Genomic DNA, 23,432 nt, shown 5'->3' with positions numbered 1-23,432 from the left:
GATCTATAACAACAATTGCCAGGTCAGTGTTCATCGAGAGTGAGGCCACAGTCTTGCTGCAACAGCATCTTGTGTCTATTTTTAAATCAGTGTCTTAATGCAGCTACTGCTCACGTGCGACATGCAGTAGCCATGGTACTTAGGTATATGCCTTTTAAAATTTACCTTCCTTTTATGTTTTGGTTTTTGGGTTTTTTGTGTGTGTGTGGGGGGCAGCTATAATTAATAGCAGGAGATGTATTAGATAACATAGAAATGCATCAGAAAAACTCAGTGCGAAAAGCAAATCAAATTCCAGCTAATGCTTTTGGTCTTTTCTCGGTTGCAGTTACGTAAGGCTGTTGGCATCCTCCATTCACTTTTGAAGAAAGTAGCTGCTACAATATTTGCTGTGCCAAATGGGCAAATTCAAGCACTGTTACTGTGGTGTGGCAAGGAAAAGAGGTTAAATCAGGGTATCTTAGTCATCCTTTTACCATCCGTTTTCTGCTTGTATTTCAACTAGTTCAGAATAGAGTGTGTTTGTAGTTGACTCTTGACAGAAATGGAGGTATAAGCCACATTTATCTTCTAAGACACTTAAAAGATAAATACAGACACTTTTTACCAAAAGATAAATAAAGACACTTTTTACCAAAAGGAGGAAATTTATTCTGAGGATGGGATAAGAAATGTAAGCCATAATATGTTATTGTTGGCTTTGCCATCCTTAAGATCTTAATGATGGCTTTGGCACTTCAGTAATTAAAAATCACAATATGTTTTTGACGTGCTCATGATACTGAACAGTGTTTGGAACCAGATTGAGTCAGCTTGTAGGATCTTCAGAAAATTTTCAGTTGTTAAGATTCAGTTTTACGTAGAAACACTATGTGAGAATTTAGAACTACTCCACTGTGCTCTTTTTGTGAATTTTCTTGCTCTTGTTTTCTGCACAGTCATGAGCTTTTGTATTGGTTTTCACAAGGAATAACTTGTCTGTGCATAGATGGGTTTGGTTTGACTCAATGTTAATCCTCTGTGTTCTTATTTCCTTACAGTGATATGTACAAAAAGAGGTATAGTCAATGATACCATGGTACAGTAATCTTTCAACGTGCATTCTCATTTATAAAAATTGGCTTTTAAATGAATCTGTTAAACTGGTCTAAGTGTCATCTTCTAGAGAATAAATGGATTAAGGGTTTTTTTCAATGAGGCAATATTATATGAGAGTTGAGACTTGTCATGTCATAGTTCAACAGGTAAAGGAACAGACAAAATTATTAGGAAAGGACCAGTATAGATCCTTGTCCCTTAAACCCAGATTGGAAGGAGTAAGAAAGTAAGTGTGAAATATTTGAATGTGATATGTTCTTAAAGTTGATCTACAGTGATTTAAAAAAGAGAAGAAATTAAGTTGTTTTTTATTTGCTCCAAGTCATACAATATGGTATCTTTACTGAAGCAAGTAAGGGGATTTTTGAGTGTGTTGTACATGGTACTATTAGATGAAATGCTGCATTGCTTGTCTGCTCTGAAGATTTTGTCTTAAGTGTAGGGCTTTGCATCATGAACTGCTTGTAATTTTTCAAGTGCAAAAGAGTGTGTGTCTCTTGCAGTGTTTGGTTCTTCTTATTTCTCCTGCCAAGCAAACAATTTTTAAAATGTGAGCCAAAATGCAAGTGATAGGTCAGGGTTTTTTTTATTGTTTTTAAGGGTTGGCTTTTTGGGATGCGTAAATGTATGTATACAGAATGTATACACACACAGACACTTCCTGCTGTTAGACCTTTTCTACTGCCAAGTGGTTGTTTTTACCCTTTTCTAAATCAAACTGCTTATCTGTAATTCAGAGTCTAGTTAGCTTTAATAATAGAGTTTACTTCACTGCCAGTGCATTTTGTTTGAATACCACAAAAGATGTAACCGTTTCCTTAATTTTCTCTTAAGTCTCTGAGGCTAAGTTAGTATGTTGAGTTATAAAATGACCATGGTTGGTAGCAAGCATCTGTTTCCAAGATGACTGTTTACATGCATTTATTTATGTAGTTCTTCAGAAATTGGCTCTGTGGTCCAGCAGGGGCTTCTGGAAAGTGAAGTGCAGGAGGTCTGACAAAAGCTTAAGTCTGAATCCTTGAGACGGTACTACTGCTCTTTAATTGTGTTGTAGAATATCACTTGTTGATATTTTGCAGTAATTAGAAATTGGGAAGGTGCTTTACTAGGTGTTCTACAAACACAAGAGTTTATGTGGATGGGAAGTAGCAGATACTACCTGATCAGAGTGGACATGGCTTTTGAACCACTGGTTATATATATATATATATGTACACACTAGGTATCACAGTGTCTCTTAGTTCATGTAGATTTCCAAGAAAGTATTGTGCTTTTTATGGCCTTTTTTTTTTTTTTAATTGGATGCTGGAAAAATCTTTTCATAAAAGAAAAGCTGGGAAAAAAAATCATATAGAAGTTGGATGCAAGTCAAACATAGCCTTTCATTAGCTTTTGTTTTATTTTTTAGAAAACATGTTTTCACCAGTGTTGCTCTCTGCTTAATGAGAAACTGTCACAGCTACTCAAAATGGTCTGTGGGACGAGGGAACAGAAAATGTAATGTTAGTGTGTTCTGATTTGTTTCATGGCAGGTTTTTATGGTGTGACAAAAATACTGCTTGCCCTCGTCTCCTATAGAGATTAAGTTAATCAGCCCAAGCTCAGCCTTGCTCCCTTGTAAGGACAGGCCGGAGAGACTTTGACAAGATTCCATGGTAGTGGCAGTGCTCCAGACAGCCCTGGCTGTCTTTCCTCTTGGGCTAATTTCTCCCCTCTTCTAAACCTAAAAGAAAATCATGCCTTTGGAGGACATTAATATCAATATACTGGATCCTCTTTGGGCAGGGGTTGTTTTTCCCAAGTTATGAAGTGTTATGTGGGGAGAACAGTATTAGAGAAGAGCTGACATACATGTTCGTAGCAATGTAGCTGGAAAACTTGGGGAAGAGTTGTTTTTCAGCTATTTCTTAGTATTTTAGTATTTTTCATCCCTACGATAGCAGCATATAAGCTTGGTGAAAATACCTAGTGTTCTGAAAGTTGAACACCGCTGTTTTATGAAGTTCTGCTGTCTCTTGCTTGAGCAACTGTATTAGAAATGTGCATCTCACACTTGAGCAACTGTATTGGAAATATTGTGACATACTTTGTTTCTTGGTATATGAAGTTAATGGCTTTAGTTTTCCTCAAGCTTGAGTCTCAAATCTTGAAAGGAACAGAGAAACTTATTTGCATGTCCCTACACAAACTTGCAAACCTAATAAATCACAATATCTCTGGGCCCTTTCTAAATTAAAAATGTTGGATCCTACTAATGAATTTATAATACTTCCTTTCTTCCTTCAGTCTTGAAATACTGTACTTGCAAATCCCAGGTAAACTGTCTTGTGTTGTTGCAGTGTTACGTATGATAAAATCCTTACTGATTATCATGCAAGAAGCTTGCAAATGGAAAAAGACACCCTATGTTTCCATGGACAGCTTTGGTTCTGTTTTGTCATTTCCGTACTTGAATATGGAACCATGTTTTCTTGTAGTTTTTGGCTTTTGTAGTTACACCTCTCTTTTTTACACGCAGTCCAAAGCATTCAAGATTTTAGTCATGACTGTACTATGGTGTCAGAAAGGGTAAAAAAAGTGCTTAGAAGAGATTGGTTTTAAGTACTGTTGAAGTATTTCTTAACCAGAAATTGATCACTGTTAGTGGCTTGAAAATACACTTAAACATCCACTATTAATTAAAAATTGTGTTACTAATCGCATTGTCTGTACCTGTTATAATTTTTTCTTCAAGTGGATTTTGAAAAAGAGAGCAATTTTTTTAATTGGTTAAAGGTAATGGGTAAAAAGCATGTTGCTGTAGGTCAATTTATAAATGTAATGCACTGGATTCTGGAGTCTGGAAACAATTTGTTAGCAGAAAGTTTGTTCTAAATTAACAGTGCAAATCCCCGAAAAACTTACTGTTTTGTTCCTGGTAGTAACAAAATCCTGTCAGTTCTGAAGAATCTTTGTACTTGGCAGTTCAAGTAATTTGTCTATATCTAAAATTATTCTCTTGGAGTTTTTATTACCTTTAAAAAAACCCATTACTTTAAAATCAGTCTCATGGCTATATTAATAATGGAGAAAAGAATAAATATAGAAAAATGTTGGTTCTATGTATACCTAAATCTTCTGTTTTATTGAAAGTGAATTTTTTTTCTTCTAATCAATACGTGGCCTTTGCTAGGGTTTGCATTATGAAACTGCATAATGATGCACAAATTCTTAAGTACTGTTAAGTTCTTGTTTAGTTGCATATTTCAAATATCTGTTTGACGTGTGATTGCTTGTGATGGAATGTTTATTGCAGAAATGTAGCTAGAGCTCTGACAGGAGATTGCACAATCAGAGAAGCTTCTCAGAGTTGATACTCTGCTTGAGTTGTGCGCAACTTCCCATATTATTTTTTTTTCAGACTGTGGGTTTCATGTGACACTAAAGAAAGGCATATAGCTTTACAAATTACTATTTCAGTTTCTACAAAGTGTTTTTAGTATAATTCTTTCATAACCTTCATTTTTGGACTTCCATCATGGCTATTCACCTCTAATTGAAAAAGCGTTTTGTCTTGTTCTAGAGTTTTAGGGAAGAATTTTCCTTTTGGTGGGGGGGATAAGGGAGATTTTGTGCAGTGTTTCCAGGCTGCTGGAAAAATTATGATGTTCTCACTTTTTCTTGGAAAGTTATTCAATTAATTGTCTGCCCTCTGTTAAAAAAATTAAGTACTTTTTTGTCTTTCTCTCAGTTTGTCTAGCCTGTCTCTAGTCACAATGTTCTTTTTTGTGGGGTAAATGGTATTACTAATAATAGTTTTGGGGTTTTTTTTCTTTGATATAGCTTTTTGGAGAGTCGAGTCTTTTCTAAAGCGTAGTTATTGAACTAATACGATCTCCAGAGACTTTGTGAAGGCTAAAGATAGAACTTACCTTCTTATTGTGTTACAGGTTATTGTTTCTATCTGTAGTTATCACACAGTTTTGTTCGCAGCAAACATAATCCGGGTCAGGTGACAACAGGTACTATATGGCTGATAAGGTATTATTGCTTTATAGAAAAATAAGTTACCTTTCTACGGACTTTTATATTGCAAAATTTGGTAATGTTTTATGGTTTGTTCCCCCCCCGCAAACACTTTTCAGACAAAGTTATAGTGGGGTAGCTAGAGGCAGCAATTTAAGGTATTGATGGGAGAGCTCGCTCTACGTTTACCATAATGTGTTAAGCTAAGAGACCTAAAGTGGCTTTGCATTTTAAACAGCTTTTACAAGAGTTAATGCACTTTTATGTTGTTTGCAATAATGTGTTATGTTTCTTCTTATGAACATGTTGGTATCTTGCTAATTCCCATCTTGTCCAACTTTCTAAAGCTTACTTCCTAAAGTCTGGCTTCATGGACACCTGCCTGGAAAAAAATCTGACAGGCAGACAGCAATTTCCCAAGCAACAGATGTGGAGGGAGTTCTGTTTCCTTTGCTAAATACCACTATTTCTTAATGGAGTTGGGCAGTCACTTTCCTTTCATTGAAGTCTTTACCTGATTCCTTGCAGGCTGCCCATTGAAGTCTAAGACTTTTGAGCTGGGACTGGAACAGTTTCTCTTTTTTCTTTCGTATCTTTGATCTGTCTGTCTTCTGTACCATTTTATTGAAGGGAAGTTATGTACCAGTATTTGCGTCCAGAGTGTTAATTTTTATCCTTATTACTTTAGCCATCTTACTTTTGCTTTCTAGTGAGTCTTCCTCAAAGTATTGACTCCTGTTGGTCTAAATTGGTAATTGTAAGTGTGTGTGTTTAAAGTGAAGACATTAGGATTTCTAAATCAGAAGTGGTTGGCTTATATTTTTAGTGAATATGATAACTTTGAGAACTCGAAAGGATGTGAGGTCACTGTTTTGCCCCATGAGGTATTTCTGTGGATAGTGTTACCCTGCTGTATGTCAGGTTGGCTGCTCACCTCCAGTTGCGGTTGTTACAGTAGCTGGGAACTCCAGACCTGTGAGGTGCTTCCTAATGCCAACTGCTGACTTTGCTGTGGAGTGCTTGCTTCCATGGTGATAGACATCAGTCAGTCCTTTAACTACCAGTACTCCCTCTTTTTTTAGTGTATATGCTTTAGGCATACTTGCATTCAACACATTAATACGGTTTTATTGAAAAGGGCACTTTTGAGAAATTGTACTTATGCTTTATTTAATCCTAGTGAGACAAATACGGCTTGATAAATCATTTAAAATTAAAGTACACCATGTATTTTCTTATTTTCTACACGTTAAAAAATCAAGAATCTATGTAGCCCTCCAGGTTATACAACCATTTTAGTCTTTTTATGTAGGCTATTCTACTGATGGCAGAATGTGCTGTGTTTGGTATATAAGCTTTGTAGTTTGTAAAACTTGCCCACAGAGCGTATTAGTGCATGCAAGTGAACCTTTTATTAAGGAAAATAAGCTGCAAATATCCGGAGATCTCAATTGCTGCTAATTGAAATAATGTCATGTGACTTAATGACAATCAGCTTTTGCTCCTGTTGCACATATCCCTGAACTATTTTCAAACAATATCTGTTGTACCTGTTTCTGTATAAATTTTACTGAAATACATTTTTGGTGATATTTTGGTCTATATTCATCATCTTCCTTGAAGACATTGCTCTCCCATCTGGTAGTTGTTCTTAAAGATGTAATATTAAATGGAATTAATTCTGATTCTAAATTGCAATAATATAAGACTAATGTAATAAATTGAAGTTTGGATGTAAAGACTATTAACCACAATAAAATATCCTAGTGTAGTGAAATTAGTCTTCTAATATAGTGTTAGAAGTTTGAGTTTGGATGGGAAGAAAGCCGCCACTGAAATACATTGTCTGGAATGCATCTTCAGACAATGAAATGAACTTTCCGTAATTTTAGGCATAAAATAGTGCTTGAATACGTACCATTCAGAACTGATCTGTGGATCCAAGTTTCCTGCACCTAGTCAGTGGACAGAGAGGGGCTCTGGTGTGAAGGAACTATGACTTGCCCTCAGTTTTTGTGGAAGCCTGAGGCTTTTAGGTTCTCTGAATTATACTGGATACTGATGCTACTTTTGTGTGCTTACTGTATGTAGGTTGATTTCACAGATTTGCACTGCATTTGGTTTCAGTTTAGTTTCTTTTAGGAGATGTTTCAGGTGGTAAGATTCATTACTGCAGTGGAAAAACAGCAACACCCGGAAAAACTACTTGCCTGTGAAAGAGCATTACAACTTGTATGCATACCTGTCTGTAGACTTACACCTGAGGCTTCCTTCAGTGCTAATAGGGATGTTACAATATTGAGAGGTCTGTGGGCTCTGGTATTAGTGACAGTGTGTATTTTGATACATATATATGTGTGTGTAACTATATATTGAGCGATATATATGAACTTATAATTTAGAGAGTCATGTAGTAAGTGTATAGTAACTTGTCAGTAAAAATGTTGAACAGAATTCCAATACATGTACTTATATATGTAACTATGCAGAATGTGATACAGGTGAAGTTTGCGACTATACTTGGAGTGACTCTTTAAAAAGGCTGAAATGAAAGCAATAAGCTGTACCGCTTTCAATAATCCTGCCTTGAGGTTTCAAGATCTCCTTACTCAGATTTTAAATCTTTACTGAGCTAAATTCTTAGCTCTTTACTGAGTTAAAATTTTTTTTTTTTTTTTTTGTGAAATGCTACGTATTTAATCTAAATTTACAAAAGCTCTTTATGAGTATTGCAAGATATTAAGAAGTAACGAGCTCTGTAGAATTGTATCATGCTGGCAGCAAGAATGAGCAATGAATCAAGTGCCTTGTATTCAGGCTCATATGTCAGTTTGTGTACTTTGCCTAGTCTAATAGTGTAATGAAAATTCTTAAGTGGAGTGTCTTAACTCTGTCTACATTGACAGGTCCGCTTTAAAGATTAAGTACTAAATTGCAGTTTTCTGTTCTCTGGACAGCAAAATAAATGAACGTGATTAACTTAAAACTAGGTAGAGGTATCTTTTGTGTACTCAATTAGAGATAGATAAATGTAGTACTTTTGGCATTGGCCTGAAAGTTGGCTTTCAAGTAGTGTTCTTGCCTGAAACTAGTGAGTTGTATAGATCTGTTTAGTATTTGTTTCTCAGGTAAACTTACATTTGCTCATTTAATAAATAAATAAAAAAGTATTAATGTTGGGCACCAGAGGAAAGTCCTCTGTGTGTGTTTTTCCTTACCAATGAAGTTGCAGTAGGGTATTCCCTAAAACAGTGAGTATTGATGAGGGGTCCAAGGTTTTCTCTTGATTCAGTCAGTAGCATCACAAGTCTGTCCTTGTCACAATGGAGACAACCACAAAAGCCTGCTGTGGTTTTACTTGGAGGGCTGGAAAACGTGAATCATGCAAAGCTAAGCCTTGTAATGAGGTCTTCTTGTTTATCGCTTGCCCCGCTGGTAGGGAGTTAAAGGGTATTTTTGATAGGATAATTCACTGCAGGAACTACCTTTATGCAAATCAAAAACATAGCTTGGTGTTGTAGACAAAATGGAATTGTTTAGATTGGAAGGGACCTCTAAAGATCATCTAATCTGATACCTTTGCTCAAGCAGGGTCAGCTAGAGCAGGTTGCCTATGACCATGTCCAGTTAGGTTTAGAATATCTCCACAGATTGAGACTCTGAAGCCTCTCTGGGCAACCTGTATTTGACCACCTTCACAGTCAAAAAAGTGTTTTCTTGTCTTCAGATGGAATCTCATGTTTTTTAATTTGTGCCCATTGCCTCTTGTCCTGTCAGTAGGCACTACTGGCAATAGTCTGGCTCCATCTCGGGGAGACCTTATAACAGCCTTCCAGTACCTAAAGGGGGCCTACAGGAGAGCTGGGGAAGGACTTTTTACAAGGGCATGTAGTGATAGGGCGAATGGCTACAAACTGGAAGAGGGTAGATTTAGATTAGGTATTAGGAAGAAATTTTTCACTCTGAGGGTAGTAAGGCACTGGAACAGGTTGCCCAGAGAAGTTGTGGAAGCTCCATCCCTGGAGGTGTTTAAGGCCAGGCTGGATGGGGCTTTGGTGTAGTGGGAGGTGTCCCCTATGGCAGGGGGATTGGAACTCGGGGATCTTCAGGGTCTCTTCCAATCTAAACCATTCTATGATTCTGTGATCATCTTCTTTCCCTCCTATTTTGTACACATGGGTACACACAGGTCCCCTCTCAAGCCTTCTCTTCCCCAGGCTGAAGAGTCCCAGCACCCTCAGCCTCATAGTATGAGAGATGCTCCCGTCCCTTAGTTATCTTTATGGTGCTTTGCTGGACTCAGTCCAGTATGTCCATGTCAGTCTTGTACTGGGCAGCCCAGAACTGGACACAGCACTGCAGGTATGGCCTCACCAGTGCTGAGTAGAGAAGGATCACCTCCCTCAACCTGCTGTCAGTACTCTGCCTAATGCAGCCCAAGATGCTATTGGCTGCCTTTGCTGCGGGGGCTCGTTGCTGGCTCACTGTCACTTTGTTGTGCAGCAAGATGCAAGGTCCTTCTTGGCAGAGCTGCTTTCCAGCTGGTCAGCCCCCAGCATGTGCTGGTGCCTGGGGCTGTTCCTCCCCAGGTGCAGGACTTCGCATTTCTTTTTGTTAAACTTCATGAGATTCTTCTCTGCCAGTTTTTCCAGCCTCTCCATGTCTTTCTGACAATTCAAACAATTCAAAGAAACTTCTATATTTTATTTTTTTAATGATAGAGGTATTATTTTTCATGAGTGTTTGAAAATAGGATATAAAAACTTATGCACTTAAATAGGCTCTCTCGGTATCAGTAGTCGACTACTGAGATCACTTCTATATGACAAGCTGTTATGACAAATTGTGATGAACACATGAAAATCAATATCAGTCAGGTTTTTTGTTTTAAGGTACGGAGGGAAGCTTTAGTACTATAGAAATAATTAGGAAAATGGCTACAATACAAGGAACTAAAATATGGATAGTTAAGAGTTGTAGATCTTAAGACTTACTTTGGTCTCTCCAAAAAAGGAAAAGTAGCAAAGACTTTAAACTTGGTTAACTGCCAGGCGGTCCAAGGAATGCAAATTTTGTATGCTGATAATACCCATTAAGTTTTTTTTAGTTCTTTAATGCTAAAAAAATAGTAAAATAAACAAGTGTCTCAATAACAAAGTTTCAGCTGAATCTAATACATTTTCCTTTATCATATGCTTCCACTAGATGATACTATATGTCCTAATGAAATGTGTATGAAGTAAGAAAAAAAAAAGGTGCTATAACTGTATCTTGATAATGTAGATCACATACTGTGTTTTTTACTTTATATCACTTATGAATCCTGGAATTGTTTTGCTGAATTGAAGTTGCTTGATGGAGTATATTTTGAAATATCCTAACAGTAAGTTTTGCTACAAAGTTGCATTAATATTAATTTCTACATCTGACTAAAACCAGCATTACATAATTATAGTGAGTTTTGAGATTAAGGAATGTAGTTACAGAGTGAGGCGGTGCAGTATAGTCATTGTAGGACTGACAGTTTGATGCATTAAAACTTTGGAACTAGGTATAGACCAAAATGTGGGGAAAAATCCAATCAATATGGGACTGCTTAAGCCAAACTGAAGAAAACCATTACATATTAGAGGACTCTAATGAAAAGAAGTTAGCATAACAGCCTGAAAAATTCAGTGCTAATAGATTGTGTAGTTAATGTGTATGTTAGTGATAACTTTTGTGGTTTTGCATTCTGTATTTTTACAAAAACTGAAGGGAAAGTAAAGGAAAAGCCTGTTGCAGAAATCTTGCTGCATATTTCCTCATAAGGAAGCTTAGAGGAGTTTCCATACTGGAATCCTTCTTTACAGTTGTTCATGCTGGAGGATCCCTCTCAAGCTAAAGTGATACTTGAAAAATTTTTTGGACAAAATGACACAAACAGTAAAATTGCTAAGACGATGAGACTGCTTTATATTTATCCCTCTTTTTTGTACTTGATTATGTCTTATTAAGACACCCAGGTGTATATATTAGTGTTTATCTACCTTGGTGCTTAAAACTGTTTTGTCAACAGTAGTAAGGAAGATGGTAAATATATAGCTTTTTTATTATTTTTTCTATTGAAGAAAAAAATCTTGTGGATAACACAGGAGCCCCTGAGCCCAGTAGCAGAACAGTTGAGCCCAGAGGTGTTACAATGGGGAAAAACTAACACATATACTGTGGAAGAAAGTCATGTTTTGCAAACCTAGTGCAGTTCCTTGAAGTAATGGCTGAGTACGAGAATAACAAAAAACTTAGATGAGGCTCTTCGTTTCAGCTTTTTGTCAGAAATAAACTGCTTTAGGCTAGGCTTGTTTTGTGGATGGATGAACGAATGAAGTGAGAGCTGGTGATCAGTTTATTCAAAACAGAGAGATCAGTGATGGAGTCTAGCAGGTCTGTGCTATTTCACAGTCATAAGGGATCTAAAATGGTCAATAATGATTAATTAGTGATGATCAAGTAGTAAAAAGTGAAGCTATAGCAAATCACAGAAGAAACTAATATTCTTTGGTGCCTGGGTGTTTCAAAGTGGCAGGTGAAATTCAGCATTGATGAACAATGAGTTAGTGCATGGGAGAAAAACCTCTGATCTTTATGTACCTGTGTTGTTGAATGTCGAACTAGCTTTGATTTATAATACCTAGTTTTGTGAAATAATCAATCTAGTACACAGTGACTTTAAGAATTAACAAGATATTTCAGTTAATAACAAAATTCAATGAAGAACAGAGCAGGAAATGTACTGCATTGTGTACTTATGGTGTGCTCACAACTTATACTATTTGCAGTTTCACCCCTGGTTCAAAAAGTATGTTGTAGAAATAAAAAAGCACTGAGGGCGGGTGTGTGTATGGGTGGTGATGGTATCCTTTCGTACAAGGATAATTGGAAGACAGATGACCAAGGGAAAAATGATGGAAGTACGTACAGCTGTGTCTTGGGGCAGGTGGGTAAAGAGTCATTGTTCCTTTTGTGACTGAAGAATGGCAAGCTGCAAAATGAGGTACACTTTCACACAGCCTGTTAGGCAGTAGAATTCATGTCTATATGATGCTGAAAATGCAAGAGATTAAAACAGGTACAGAAAATGTGTAGGCAAAATCACTGAAGAAAATTCTCGCTAGAGCTGTTAACTATGATAGTGCCATTTCTGGCTCACAAATACAACAGGGAAGAACCACTATATGCTGGACTTGTTCATATCCTCTTTCCCAGACACTCTTACTGTCATCTCCAGAGGCAGTATATGAGCCCAGACTGACCTTTGATTTCACTCCCTATATCTATTTTTTTGAAAGTTCTAAGTGTGATGTAGTAATGAATGAAACCAAATCGACAGAATACATGGAAATGTTGTTTTTATATGGAAGAACTCTGCACATTTTAATGGCTCCCTAGTATGCCTCTTTTTAGTTTCAGGATAAAATGAGGTATTCTAAATAGATTATGAAACTGTTGATAGAACTGTTGTTGTTAAACAAAAGTGATATAGAAAAGACTATCAGACCATGAAACTGTTTGAGTGAAGGACATCAGAAAGGAAGGTTTTTTTCCCATTCTTTTTTAATCCCCTCTGAAATACTGTTACCATGTAAGATGTAAGTGGAAGTCTTATGTTTGCTTTTATAAACCAATTTATTTTAGTAATCCAACTTAACTATTAACATAAAAGTAAAATGTCTGTGTAGACCACAAAGCTAAATGGAAAAATTACTCTGTAATGATAGAATAAGGTAGAACTTAGCATTAGCTGAAAATACCTCTAAGCTACAATACGTGTTTCTAAGAAGTACAGGATGTGCTATATTTGAAGAAGATGCATACTAAAAATGTATTGAACCCATCCAACTGGGGGAAAAAATCTATCATAAAAATGGGGCCTTCTTATTTTAATAAAGCATATTAAACTGTTAGATGTATGGCTGCCTGTTATAATGATGTCTTAGTATCCTTTGGAAGGATGTTCCTTTCTGTATTAAGAAAAAAGTCAGATGGCATATTGAAAGATTGAGCAAGATGGAAGCAAGAAAGCTGAGATATATCTCCGCAGCCAAAAGCAATAACGATCATGTCTCCTTTCATTCGGCCTTTATGCTTTTTCCCCTGACTTATTGCTACGACTCTAGTATATTCCCATCTCTGTGACCTGCACCACTTTCAGCCGGCATTGCCTTCTCGCTGTTGAGTCTCTGTGCTCCTCCTTCCTGTTTGTCTACCGGTGATACCCTTAAAATAGCCATGCTTCTGTGTTTCCCTTTGTACTGGGACAGCTTGCGGTGTTCGCAGGTTCTTCTTATTTAGCTAATGTAAGTGAAATAAAAAGGCTATTCCATGTTTCATGTTACACACTGGGTATCCCAAATATTTCCATTATTCACAATTCTCTAAAATCACCTTAAGCTTAGTCTTGTATTTGCAGTCCACCATTGAAATAATACCGTGTTGTTTTTTCATCGGAAACGTAGTTCAATTGAAAAAATTAATGTTTTTGAGAGTTAAAGATGTACAAGTTTCTTAATTGTTGTAGGCACCCCCACCCCACCCCTACCTCTGTTGTAATCAATGTTTTGAACTGGGGTAGTTTCTTCTCTGGGTACTGTAGCAAAGGGGAGCTGATTATTGAAGAGCCTTTTACATAAGTAGCTCTTGGCTTGCAGCTTTGTTAGGTGGTGTTCACATGATTTTGAAGTGTGATTTGAATTGAATGCGAGACCAATAACTCGAATCTGTATTTCAAAGTTTTTTTTTGGTGTTTTCCTTGAAAGAGTTCATATTTAAGATCTGAAAAGCAATACTTTTGTGGTGAATTCGGAGTGGAACAGTATTGAAATTTGCTTTTGCCCGTTAAAAGCGTAATGTTTGATGTTAAATATTAAAAACATAATTATATAATACAAATAAATATAGTATGTAATATATAAAAAGTATTATTTGTATACTATTTTTCATCATTATTTTGGAGCTTTTAAAAAGAAACACAACAAAATACCCAACATGCCTGACAGACCAGTGAAACTGTGACACTTTCTGTACTTTTTGCTTTTTTTCTGTATAGGCTTATATTTGAATAGTTTGAAAGAAAAAGTATGTTACAAAAGTAAGACTGAGGTTAAAAATTCGTAAATATTCCCATTTGTCCCATGTTGTTGTAGTCAGTGTTTAAAAATTTCCCCTCCTCTAAAAAAGACGACTGAATTTTGGCTTTTGAAGCAAACCCTGAAACGAAGCAGGTAATTGCACTGCCCCAGAGCAAACCGGGATTTTGAGAACTTTGTTGTGCTTCTGCTTGATGTGTGGAAAAGTTTTCTGTGTTAGCTGTGACCCTGGACAAATTGATTGACTCAACAGATTTGAAGGCTTAAGGGCAGAGTGGACTTCCAGCTTTGGCAATCCATCACCGTCACTCATCTGCTTTTAAAAATCCCTGGATGTGACCTAGCAGCCTGATAGATGTTCTTCGCCTACTGCTTCTCTCTGCGTGGGGCTTGATGCGTAGAGCGACCGGGGCACTTTGTACTGCTGTACAAGCAGTTATCATGGTTTCTCTGTTGAATTTACCAGAGTTGAAATTCTTTTAATGGGTTTCCTGGATATTTACTATGCATCTGTGGAAAAGGTGTCTTTTAGTAGGTTACAAAGTATTTCTTGCTAAGTTGTTCTTAGTTTTATTTCTACATCTGTCTTGCGTCCACGCTGTTGTTTGCCTCTTACTCTCTTATTTATATTACTGATCCATTAAATGTTTTTTCATTGCCATTTGCTTTCCTTATTCATCATCAGTTTAAGTCCAAAAAGGTGATCCTTTAATATACTCAAGATGCAAAACCTGACTTTATTTAAAGTGCTGTGAAAATACTGTGGTGCTATTCTTGATTCTTATCATTTTCATGATAACATTTCTCCGTTCAAACTAAGCCACTGTATGGAGAGGTAACTTAAAACAGGAATGTTTTTATGAAATTAACAAATTTAACAACATCCAGCCTTAAAGTAATTCTGATTATCCTTGTAGTTTTACTTCCTTACCCCTGTTTTAAAATTCTAGCACGATTTTACTGCTTATTGTCATTGTATCTGAGGTAAATAATTTGTCTCACACACTTCAAAAGGGAGGACTGCAAGCCTATAAATAATTTTGCTTTTGATAGCATTTGATTTTTTTATAGCTTAAAGTCTCCTATAGACTGAGGGGGAAAAATAGGTTTGAATTTGAAGTGAGGGATCAAAGACTAATTTTTAAATCTAGATTAAGTGTGTTGTCTAATACATGTTCCTGGAAAATAAGCTTTTAAAAAGTCTTATACTTTAGCTTTTCTTCAGGCATAGTTACTTGATGGATGTAGTGGTCAAAGACTGATGGATCAGCTTTCAGTTCTGGATTGCATGATTTTATACAAGCTGAAATCAAGTAAAATTGTGTCTAATCAGATCTGAAGGGATCAGATCAAAGATATGTCTGGTCTAGTGTCTCACTCCCAACAGGTCAATAACAGATGGCATAGACACGTAGGTACAAATTGGACAAGTAAATAGCAGTACTTCCTTGGCATGCTTTGTCAACATCCATTAATTTGTACTTTATGCCCTTCCTCTTTATTTTTGCACTTGTCACTTAAACATTATGTAGTTGAGAAAAAAGACTCCCTAATGCTATTTGATTCTTCATTATATAATTCCCTAGAATACTTGATAATTTTTCATTAGATACTGTATCTGTCATTTTCAACCAATATATCTGGTTTAGTTTTTGTCTGAGAATATGCAATCCGCTGAAGAATCATGTATAGCTGTTGTAAAATTTAGACTTTAAGTCAGGAAGTTTATGGCGCTTAACAAGACCTTAAAACTATCTTCTTCGTAGTTGTTGTATTTTTCCGTTGGTTTTTTGGTGGTTTTTGTTTTGGTTTTGTTCATAGGGATGTATTCCATGGTAGTAATGCCAGATGGGCTTGTAGCTGTTTGTTCCTAGATTTAAGTTAGAATGCATAAAGCCAATATCTTATTCATGAAAATTCCCTCTGAACGGAATGAATTACACGGTGGGGTTGACTCTTGGAATTAAATTACCAACATTGTCCTATTCACCAGTTGCCACTTAATGTTCAAGTGCGTACTGTGACTTTTTAACATTAGAACTGCTATTTGTTCTTTTCATATTTGGAAAAAATAATGTTTTCATGTAAATGTGGAGCTAATTAAGGTAATTAATAATTAATGGCAGTATATTTGTTTTGGGATGGATGGAAATTAAGTTTTGAAGAGTCCAATGGAAGTGGAGGAGTGACAGCTGTTTCATGTAACTGCTGACTGAATCATTAAATAAATGTGAATGATTTCATTTGTATGGATAATTGATAGGGACAACTGTTTTTATCTTGTCTCTTCAATTAGTAGCATGTGTAATTATTTTTCCAAACACTTAATTTTGCTTATTTTTTCTTTTCTTTTCAGGATGGATTAGATGCGTTGGTATATGATTTGGATTTTCCTGCCTTAAGAAAAAACAAAAACATTGACAACTTCTTAAACAGGTGTAAGTATTTAATGTTTCAGTTACTAAATAACAAAAGACTGTAAAGACCGGCAAAAATAAAAAATAAAGCGGTTCTAGCTTTTTGAAAGGCAGCTAGGGATTTGGGGTGCATTAATTTTTGAGGTACAAGTTGTTTTAAAAGTCTGATTATTTATTTCTTTCTCAGTAAGAACTGACAGCTACCTATACAAATCTAATCCCCAGCACCTGAATGTCCAAGTTTGTTGCCACTGTAAATGGCGTTGTTTTCAATGGCACAAAGCCTTTTAAGAGAAAGGCCTGTTATCTTTGTTCTTGGCAACCCTCCGGATTCCCATCACTTGGTTTGTAATTCCACATAATATAATATCATAAGCAATTAACAGCAAAATGACGTAACATGTATACAGTGTCAAGAAATCATATTAAAAATTTGTTCACTGGCAGACTGGAGCATGTGTTTTGTAGACTTCTTTTTTTAGTACGAAAGGTCTTTTTTCATTATCTCATGAAATTCTTATACTGCATAGCTGCTGTACTTGTGCATACAGCTGATGTGTCTGCAGAATTCTTCTCTGTATTTACTCTATATTTTTCCACAGCCAGATTTCCTGCACATTCTGCTCTGTAATAACATTTTAAATTGTTGTTAAATAGTTGATTTTTTAAATAGAATTGTTCTGTAATTTTCATAATGAAAAAAAAAAAAACAACAAAACAAACCCACCCAAAAAGGCATTTAAGAGTTAAGTCTTTTCTAAAGGCTGCCAAACTGACAAATTCGGGAAATCACGGCAGAGATGTTTGTTGATTCGAGACTTGCTTCTGTGTATGGACTGAATGGGCAAGCCTTGAGATTAAACTAACATTATTAGATTTTTAAAGGCTTAAGCATCTCAATTCAATGTTGTAGTAAATGGCTTTTGTGGCAAATATAAAGTAATTTGACTAAAATAATTTTTGTCTTTGATGGAAATTTATGTTTCTATTTCGGTTTCTAAGGTGTTTTTAAATAGTTTACTTGGTGCATCTGTAAGCAATGATAGTGAATTTGTGGGTTTTATTTTATGTCATTCCCTATTTGTGGGAATATATGGGTCCATTAGATCTAGCTGATGGCTTACTTGCACGTAAGCTGGTTGCTGAAAGGCCTAAGTTCAAATGTTCTGTTTAACTTTTCACAGTTCAAACTATATTTGATATCGTTCACTGTGTTACATGCACATTTTGTATACTTGGTTATTTACAGAGAAGGTGTGGTGAAACTTAGAGAAAAGAGAAGTTGTGTTAGGCAAAAGAAATACTCATTGCAACAGATAGATAATTTGAATGTAATTTTTATGAATAGTGAAATCATTAGTGATTCTCAGAGCTTCACTTTTGCAATTGGAGCTGAATGAAGGAGAAGAAAACTTATGTTTACAGTCCGATAATGAATACCTTGTATGTATAAATTATATACTATGTAAGATGTGACCTGAGGTAATATGAAGGTGGAGAACAGACCATATTATTTCACTTCAAACTGCCTTTAGAACACTAATCTTGCTGTGTTTGCTGAAATATGAACGCGAACTGTGGATGTGCGAGTAGTGGCCTTAGGGGGAACTGTGAAGTCTAGTTTGTCTCAAATTTCTATTAAAAAAATAAAAATAGACCTATAGGAACATTTTCATTTTTATTTTAGTTCTAATGGAAAACTGTTTAAAATCTCTTTTTGCGGTGTTAGCTGTCCAAACAGTTTGCACCATTATTCTAGAACTTTAAAATTAGTTTCTAGACTGCGAATAAAATGGGAGTTTGCATCCTTTATTTTAGATACTGATTCCCCTATGAGCTTGTCCTTATTCCCTCTTATTTTTTTCTGGTTTACATTGCATATTTGTGGAGCCTCCAAAATCTCCTTCTTCCGCCTAAGGTTGTGAGAGGGTTATTTTTGCAAATCTGTAGAACCTTGTTAATTTTTTCATAATTAAAAGAATAAAGAAGTCAATATTCCAGATGGTTGAGAGCCCTACATTGCAGCAGGGACTCAGTTTCTTTCAAGACGGCATCTAAGCTTATAAGCAAACTTCAGGGCAAGCTGGAGAATGGGGTCTTTTGCCATGGGAGTTAGCCCACCTGTTCATACAGCATCAGCTGGCTGAGTCCTCTGCTGTTAGGGGGAGATAAGGAACTGCCTATTTAAATATGTTGCAGCCTGATAAACCTTGTTTAACAAATCTTAGCATACGGAGGTCGAATTTCCAACGCTGTAGTTACTGTAACGTATTGTGTGAAAATAATTGAGTGGTAGTATGTCTGTCAAGCAGTATATTGCAATTTGCAACTGCTCACAAGCCCGGTTTACGTTATTTAAAAATCTTTAGTTTAGATTGCTCTTCAAATGTATTTTCCTTAAATCTGTTTTGGCCATAGGCGAGGCTCGTGATTGGAAACCGTTTAAAGCATTCATATTGTGCCTAGCTTTCTTTTGCACCAGTGTCAAGATTTTTCATTCAGAAGTGATGCAGCTCCTGTTGGGAGATTACTAGGCAGTAGAACAGTAACGAGAAAATTGTTGTGAGAGTTGCTCCATTTTAGTTCCGTGCAGTCTTACTCATCCACTACAGGTCAGTTTTCCCCAGGGCGAATAAGGCAATGCATTATTTTTTTAAGTTAATGAGTATTTTGATCCTTGTGTGAAATAATTTGTCAGAACTTGTAATTTTAATATAATTTATTGAAATTGGCTAGTGGTATGCTGCATTGTGAAGGGATGGCTTTACATTAAACGGTAATGCCACAGAGTTTATTCAAACAAAGCTATGTTTGTTCCTGTCGTGGTAATAAAATCTTACTGAATTTTAATTGTACATATGCTGCTTTTGTTTTAGATAATGGCCAGTGTAGGTAGAAATCTAATGGTAATTTTCTGTTGTCTGCCTAATCATTTTTTTAAAACATGAACTTAAAAAATGACATTTCTCCTCCTTTCTCTTCTCCTGTCCTTACGTCTTTCTAAACTTGGCTTTTAGGCCTAGAATATTATTTTTGAAAATAAAATATTGTTTCATAATTTATTTTATTAAAAGCATATCTGTTTTAGTAGATGTTCCTTGCTTTTAGAAATACTGAAGCATGAGCTTTTCCATGTAATCTCATGCCAGTGTTGACCCACATGGATTAAAATAGACTGTTTTAATCTTTGACCAAATTTGGAATTAGAATATCTGCCCACTGGGAGTTTGTAAATTACTGTAGTTTAGAGAATGACAGGTTTATATAAATAATTGCAATGATTCCCACCGCATGTTTTAAATTAAAATCTACTTTTTTGAGTATTAGAAATAATAAAAGTGCAGAAAAGTGAAAGCTTGATTTTTTAAAATAGTTTCTTCAAGCATCTCATATGTGTACTTTATGATATTTTCTGAGATGTGTAGCGTATTTATCCAGAAAGAATCTTTTTATACTGATCAACTTACAGTCAAGTTCATGCTGGATATGAAATTTTTGCATAGCTATTTTTTTTTTTTTTTGCAGGTAATTATTTTAAAAGAAATTTGCAAATTAAGATCTCTAGTAATTTGATTGTACAGAAGAGTCATTACATTATGTTTATGTCAGGTTTTTTGTTACTATGGTAATGAGAATGAGGTCATGCCTTCTGCAGAGAGGTTTCCAGTAGGAAGGTAGGTTCAAAAGGAAGTCCTCTCTTTAAGCAGCGTAACTTCTAATAACTGTGGAAGATTGAAATGAGGTGAATGGGTTTAATTAAATTGATTATATGTGAAATGTGAATTTTCTTTTATGTAGATAAAGACACAGTAAATAAAATGAGAGATCTGCGCATGAAAGCTGAAGATTATGAAGTGGTGAAGGTGATCGGTAGAGGGGCATTTGGGGAGGTTCAGTTGGTAAGTTATGCTTCTGTTTCTATATTTGAATGTATTCTGTAATACTTGCTTATGTGTCTGTTTCTGAATACAGTGTTCAGAAGATGCAGTCTTATGATATTAAAGCCTTTAGCTCAGTGAAATTTTATTTCTTTTTATCCCATGGAAATGGTTTTGAGAATCTTATATTTCAGTACTCCCAAAGCGCACAAGTACTTGTTCTGCATTGTAGTCATGCTTAAAATAAAATGGAATGTCTATTCCTCATAATGAAGAAAATTAGCCGTTGCCACTGTATACATGGACACTTGAACAAATCTTCAGGACTAGAAGAATTTCTGTCAGTTCAGGAACTGCACCAGATTTTTGTGGACGTAGTTCTTGCAGATGAGAGGTGATATGTGTTGTCTGTGATTGATTAGCCAACCAGGCTTGTTCATCCTGATTTATTTAATTGAGAACTAGTGGGAGAAACTGGAAATATGGCAGCAAGTATACCTTTAAGCTAATGAACTCTGTAAAATGCTTGTAGTTTTAACTTTATAGTATTTAACAGGTGCCAATATTTGTCCTTTTAAAGACAAATACCTACAAATTACGAAGTGACTGTTACGCTTATGGACTTCTATGTTGAATAGTTCCAGCAACTATTTTACGAGTAATGCTTATGTTATCAGATGTAATTATTCTACCTACAGTATATAATTCTTTATAAAAACGTTAAGAATCGGATAAAACTTGTTAAATAGTGAAGCAGGGAAAGTAATATATTCAGTGGTGTTCTTCATATGTTAATGGGGCAAACTAATGTGTTCTGTATGTCAATGCTTGTCTTTATAGGTAAGGCATAAATCATCAAGACGAGTGTATGCAATGAAGCTGCTGAGCAAATTTGAGATGATAAAAAGATCAGATTCTGCATTTTTCTGGGAAGAAAGGGATATTATGGCTTTTGCTAACAGTCCCTGGGTTGTTCAGGTATAGTGATACTCTTTAAAATAGTGTCATTTTAGAATAGTTTCGTTACAACACTGCATGACTTGTAATGACATGTTTTCATTTTTAGCTTCTCAAAGTCCCTTTTTGGTTGTATTGGTCTGTTAGGGAAATACACTATAGCATTAGGACAGCAGATACTGCACTTGCTTCAAAACGGTATTTTGTCATAACATTTACAAGATAAGCTCTTCTGTTTATTATTAAAACTCTTGGCCAGATATATATTGGTGAGCCTGCTCTGTATTAATTCTCTGAGGCGTCCAGCATACCAGAAAGATATGCTTAAGACACAGCTTCTGTATATTCTAATTTCTGTGTGTATATTTGACTGCAAATTACGCCTTCTCTGGTTATTTTCTCTGCATTTCGGTGTTATCACTGACAATTTTTTGGGAGGCGTTGCTGCCTTTGAAGTTTATAAGGAGCACGCCTGAAGTAATCATCATGCATTGTCTGTGCACAAGTTCACTTGTTTATTTAAACTGTTCTTACCATTAAGCATGTAAATTCTTCTGTTAGCTTAGAATTAAACAAAATCATTCGAGATTTACCTAGATCGAATAGGTCACTACCTTGCTGTCTGTCTGGGAGTGATTGTCCAGAATAGTACTTTTATGATTTTCAAAAAGTTCTAAGTTAGGAAACTTAAATCTTCTTGCACTACTCATGGTGAACAGAGCATTGAAAACTGTAAGGGAAATATTTTTACTTAATTGTTTAAAATTTAGGTTCACTTTCTAAACAATAAATACATTGACAATAGAATAATAAATACTTAGTGATAGCACAAGGAGAATTGGGCAGATGTTTGCAGTACAGTAGTTTCATATTTACATGTTTGTCAACTAGCATCCCAGTGACTAAGTGACTAAGGCATTTTGTCCTTTCATGTAATAAGCATTTTTTGAAATTATCTCAACACTTACTGCACCGAAGTCACTAATCTTAATTTGTAACTGTGAGTCTACTCCTTCCATTGTAATACAAAGGGACAGAAGATCTGGCTGAAATTGATCTATAGAGTAATTCCTTTCTAGAAGGTCTGCTGGATGATGCAAAGTTACTGCAGTAGTTGTAGCAATTCTGTTATTCTGTAAATCATTTTGTGCAGAAATTCCTTTGATTTCCACCAGGCAAAAGTTTAAAGATAACTGAAACGTTCAGTGACTTTTTTTATTTTTATTTGCTTTTTACAGTTATTTTATGCATTCCAAGATGACCGTTACCTCTACATGGTGATGGAATACATGCCTGGTGGGGACCTTGTGAATTTAATGAGCAACTATGATGTTCCGGAGAAATGGGCAAGATTTTATACTGCTGAAGTTGTACTTGCATTAGATGCAATTCACTCAATGGGTTTTATACACAGGTGAAAAAGAAAAAAGTGTTGTTACATAGCGTTGTTTTATTTCTGGTGCTGCCAGAATGACTTCGGTAATTGTTTAGGCAGTTTTAAAATGTATGATGTTACTACTTCATTATTATTTCATAATTATTCCATCTTACAGCTTCAAAGGTTCTTGCCATCAGAAACTTCAAGTGTAAGGTGATACGAAGTAAAGGTTTTCAGCAGGCTGATGTTCCACAGTTTGAGGAGTAACAAAATTGTCCCGCTTTACCAACGGATAAAAAACTGAAGTGGTAGAAACATGTTTGCCCCCAAATAGTTCTTTTCTTTTGGTTAGAAAAAACTGGTTAGGGAATTTGATAACAATAGTATACACTGTTAGGAATTACTAACTCTATGCTCTGCATTTGAAGCCTCAGCTGGCATCAGTGACCCATTGAACAAGAATCTGTGCATGGTGTGAGGAAAGTGTCCTAGCCACATGTTTTCTTGTAAGGGGCAAGATGCAAAATTTAGGTGCAGAGCAAAGGGACTTGGCTTAGTTTCGTATTATGTACTT

The 23,432-nt window shown here is 35.7% G+C and overlaps 1 protein-coding gene across 1 annotated transcript in view; it reads left to right on the top strand.

Annotated features, from left to right (window-relative positions):
* The window catches only part of ROCK1 (Rho-associated, coiled-coil containing protein kinase 1), a 93,686-nt gene that overhangs the window by 17,340 nt on the left and 52,914 nt on the right, over positions 1 to 23,432 (top strand). Inside the window, exons 2-5 of the mRNA XM_009886626.1 lie at positions 16,585 to 16,666; positions 20,444 to 20,544; positions 21,364 to 21,501; positions 22,719 to 22,894. Of these exons, the coding sequence (XP_009884928.1) occupies positions 16,585 to 16,666; positions 20,444 to 20,544; positions 21,364 to 21,501; positions 22,719 to 22,894 (497 nt within the window). The remainder of the gene's footprint in view (positions 1 to 16,584; positions 16,667 to 20,443; positions 20,545 to 21,363; positions 21,502 to 22,718; positions 22,895 to 23,432) is intronic.

Source organism: Charadrius vociferus, unplaced genomic scaffold (assembly GCF_000708025.1).
Source record: "Charadrius vociferus isolate BGI_N301 unplaced genomic scaffold, ASM70802v2 scaffold45, whole genome shotgun sequence".
NCBI lineage: Eukaryota > Metazoa > Chordata > Aves > Charadriiformes > Charadriidae > Charadrius > Charadrius vociferus.
Note: the sequence above shows the minus strand (reverse complement) of the source record. Positions and strands in the feature narration are given on the sequence as shown.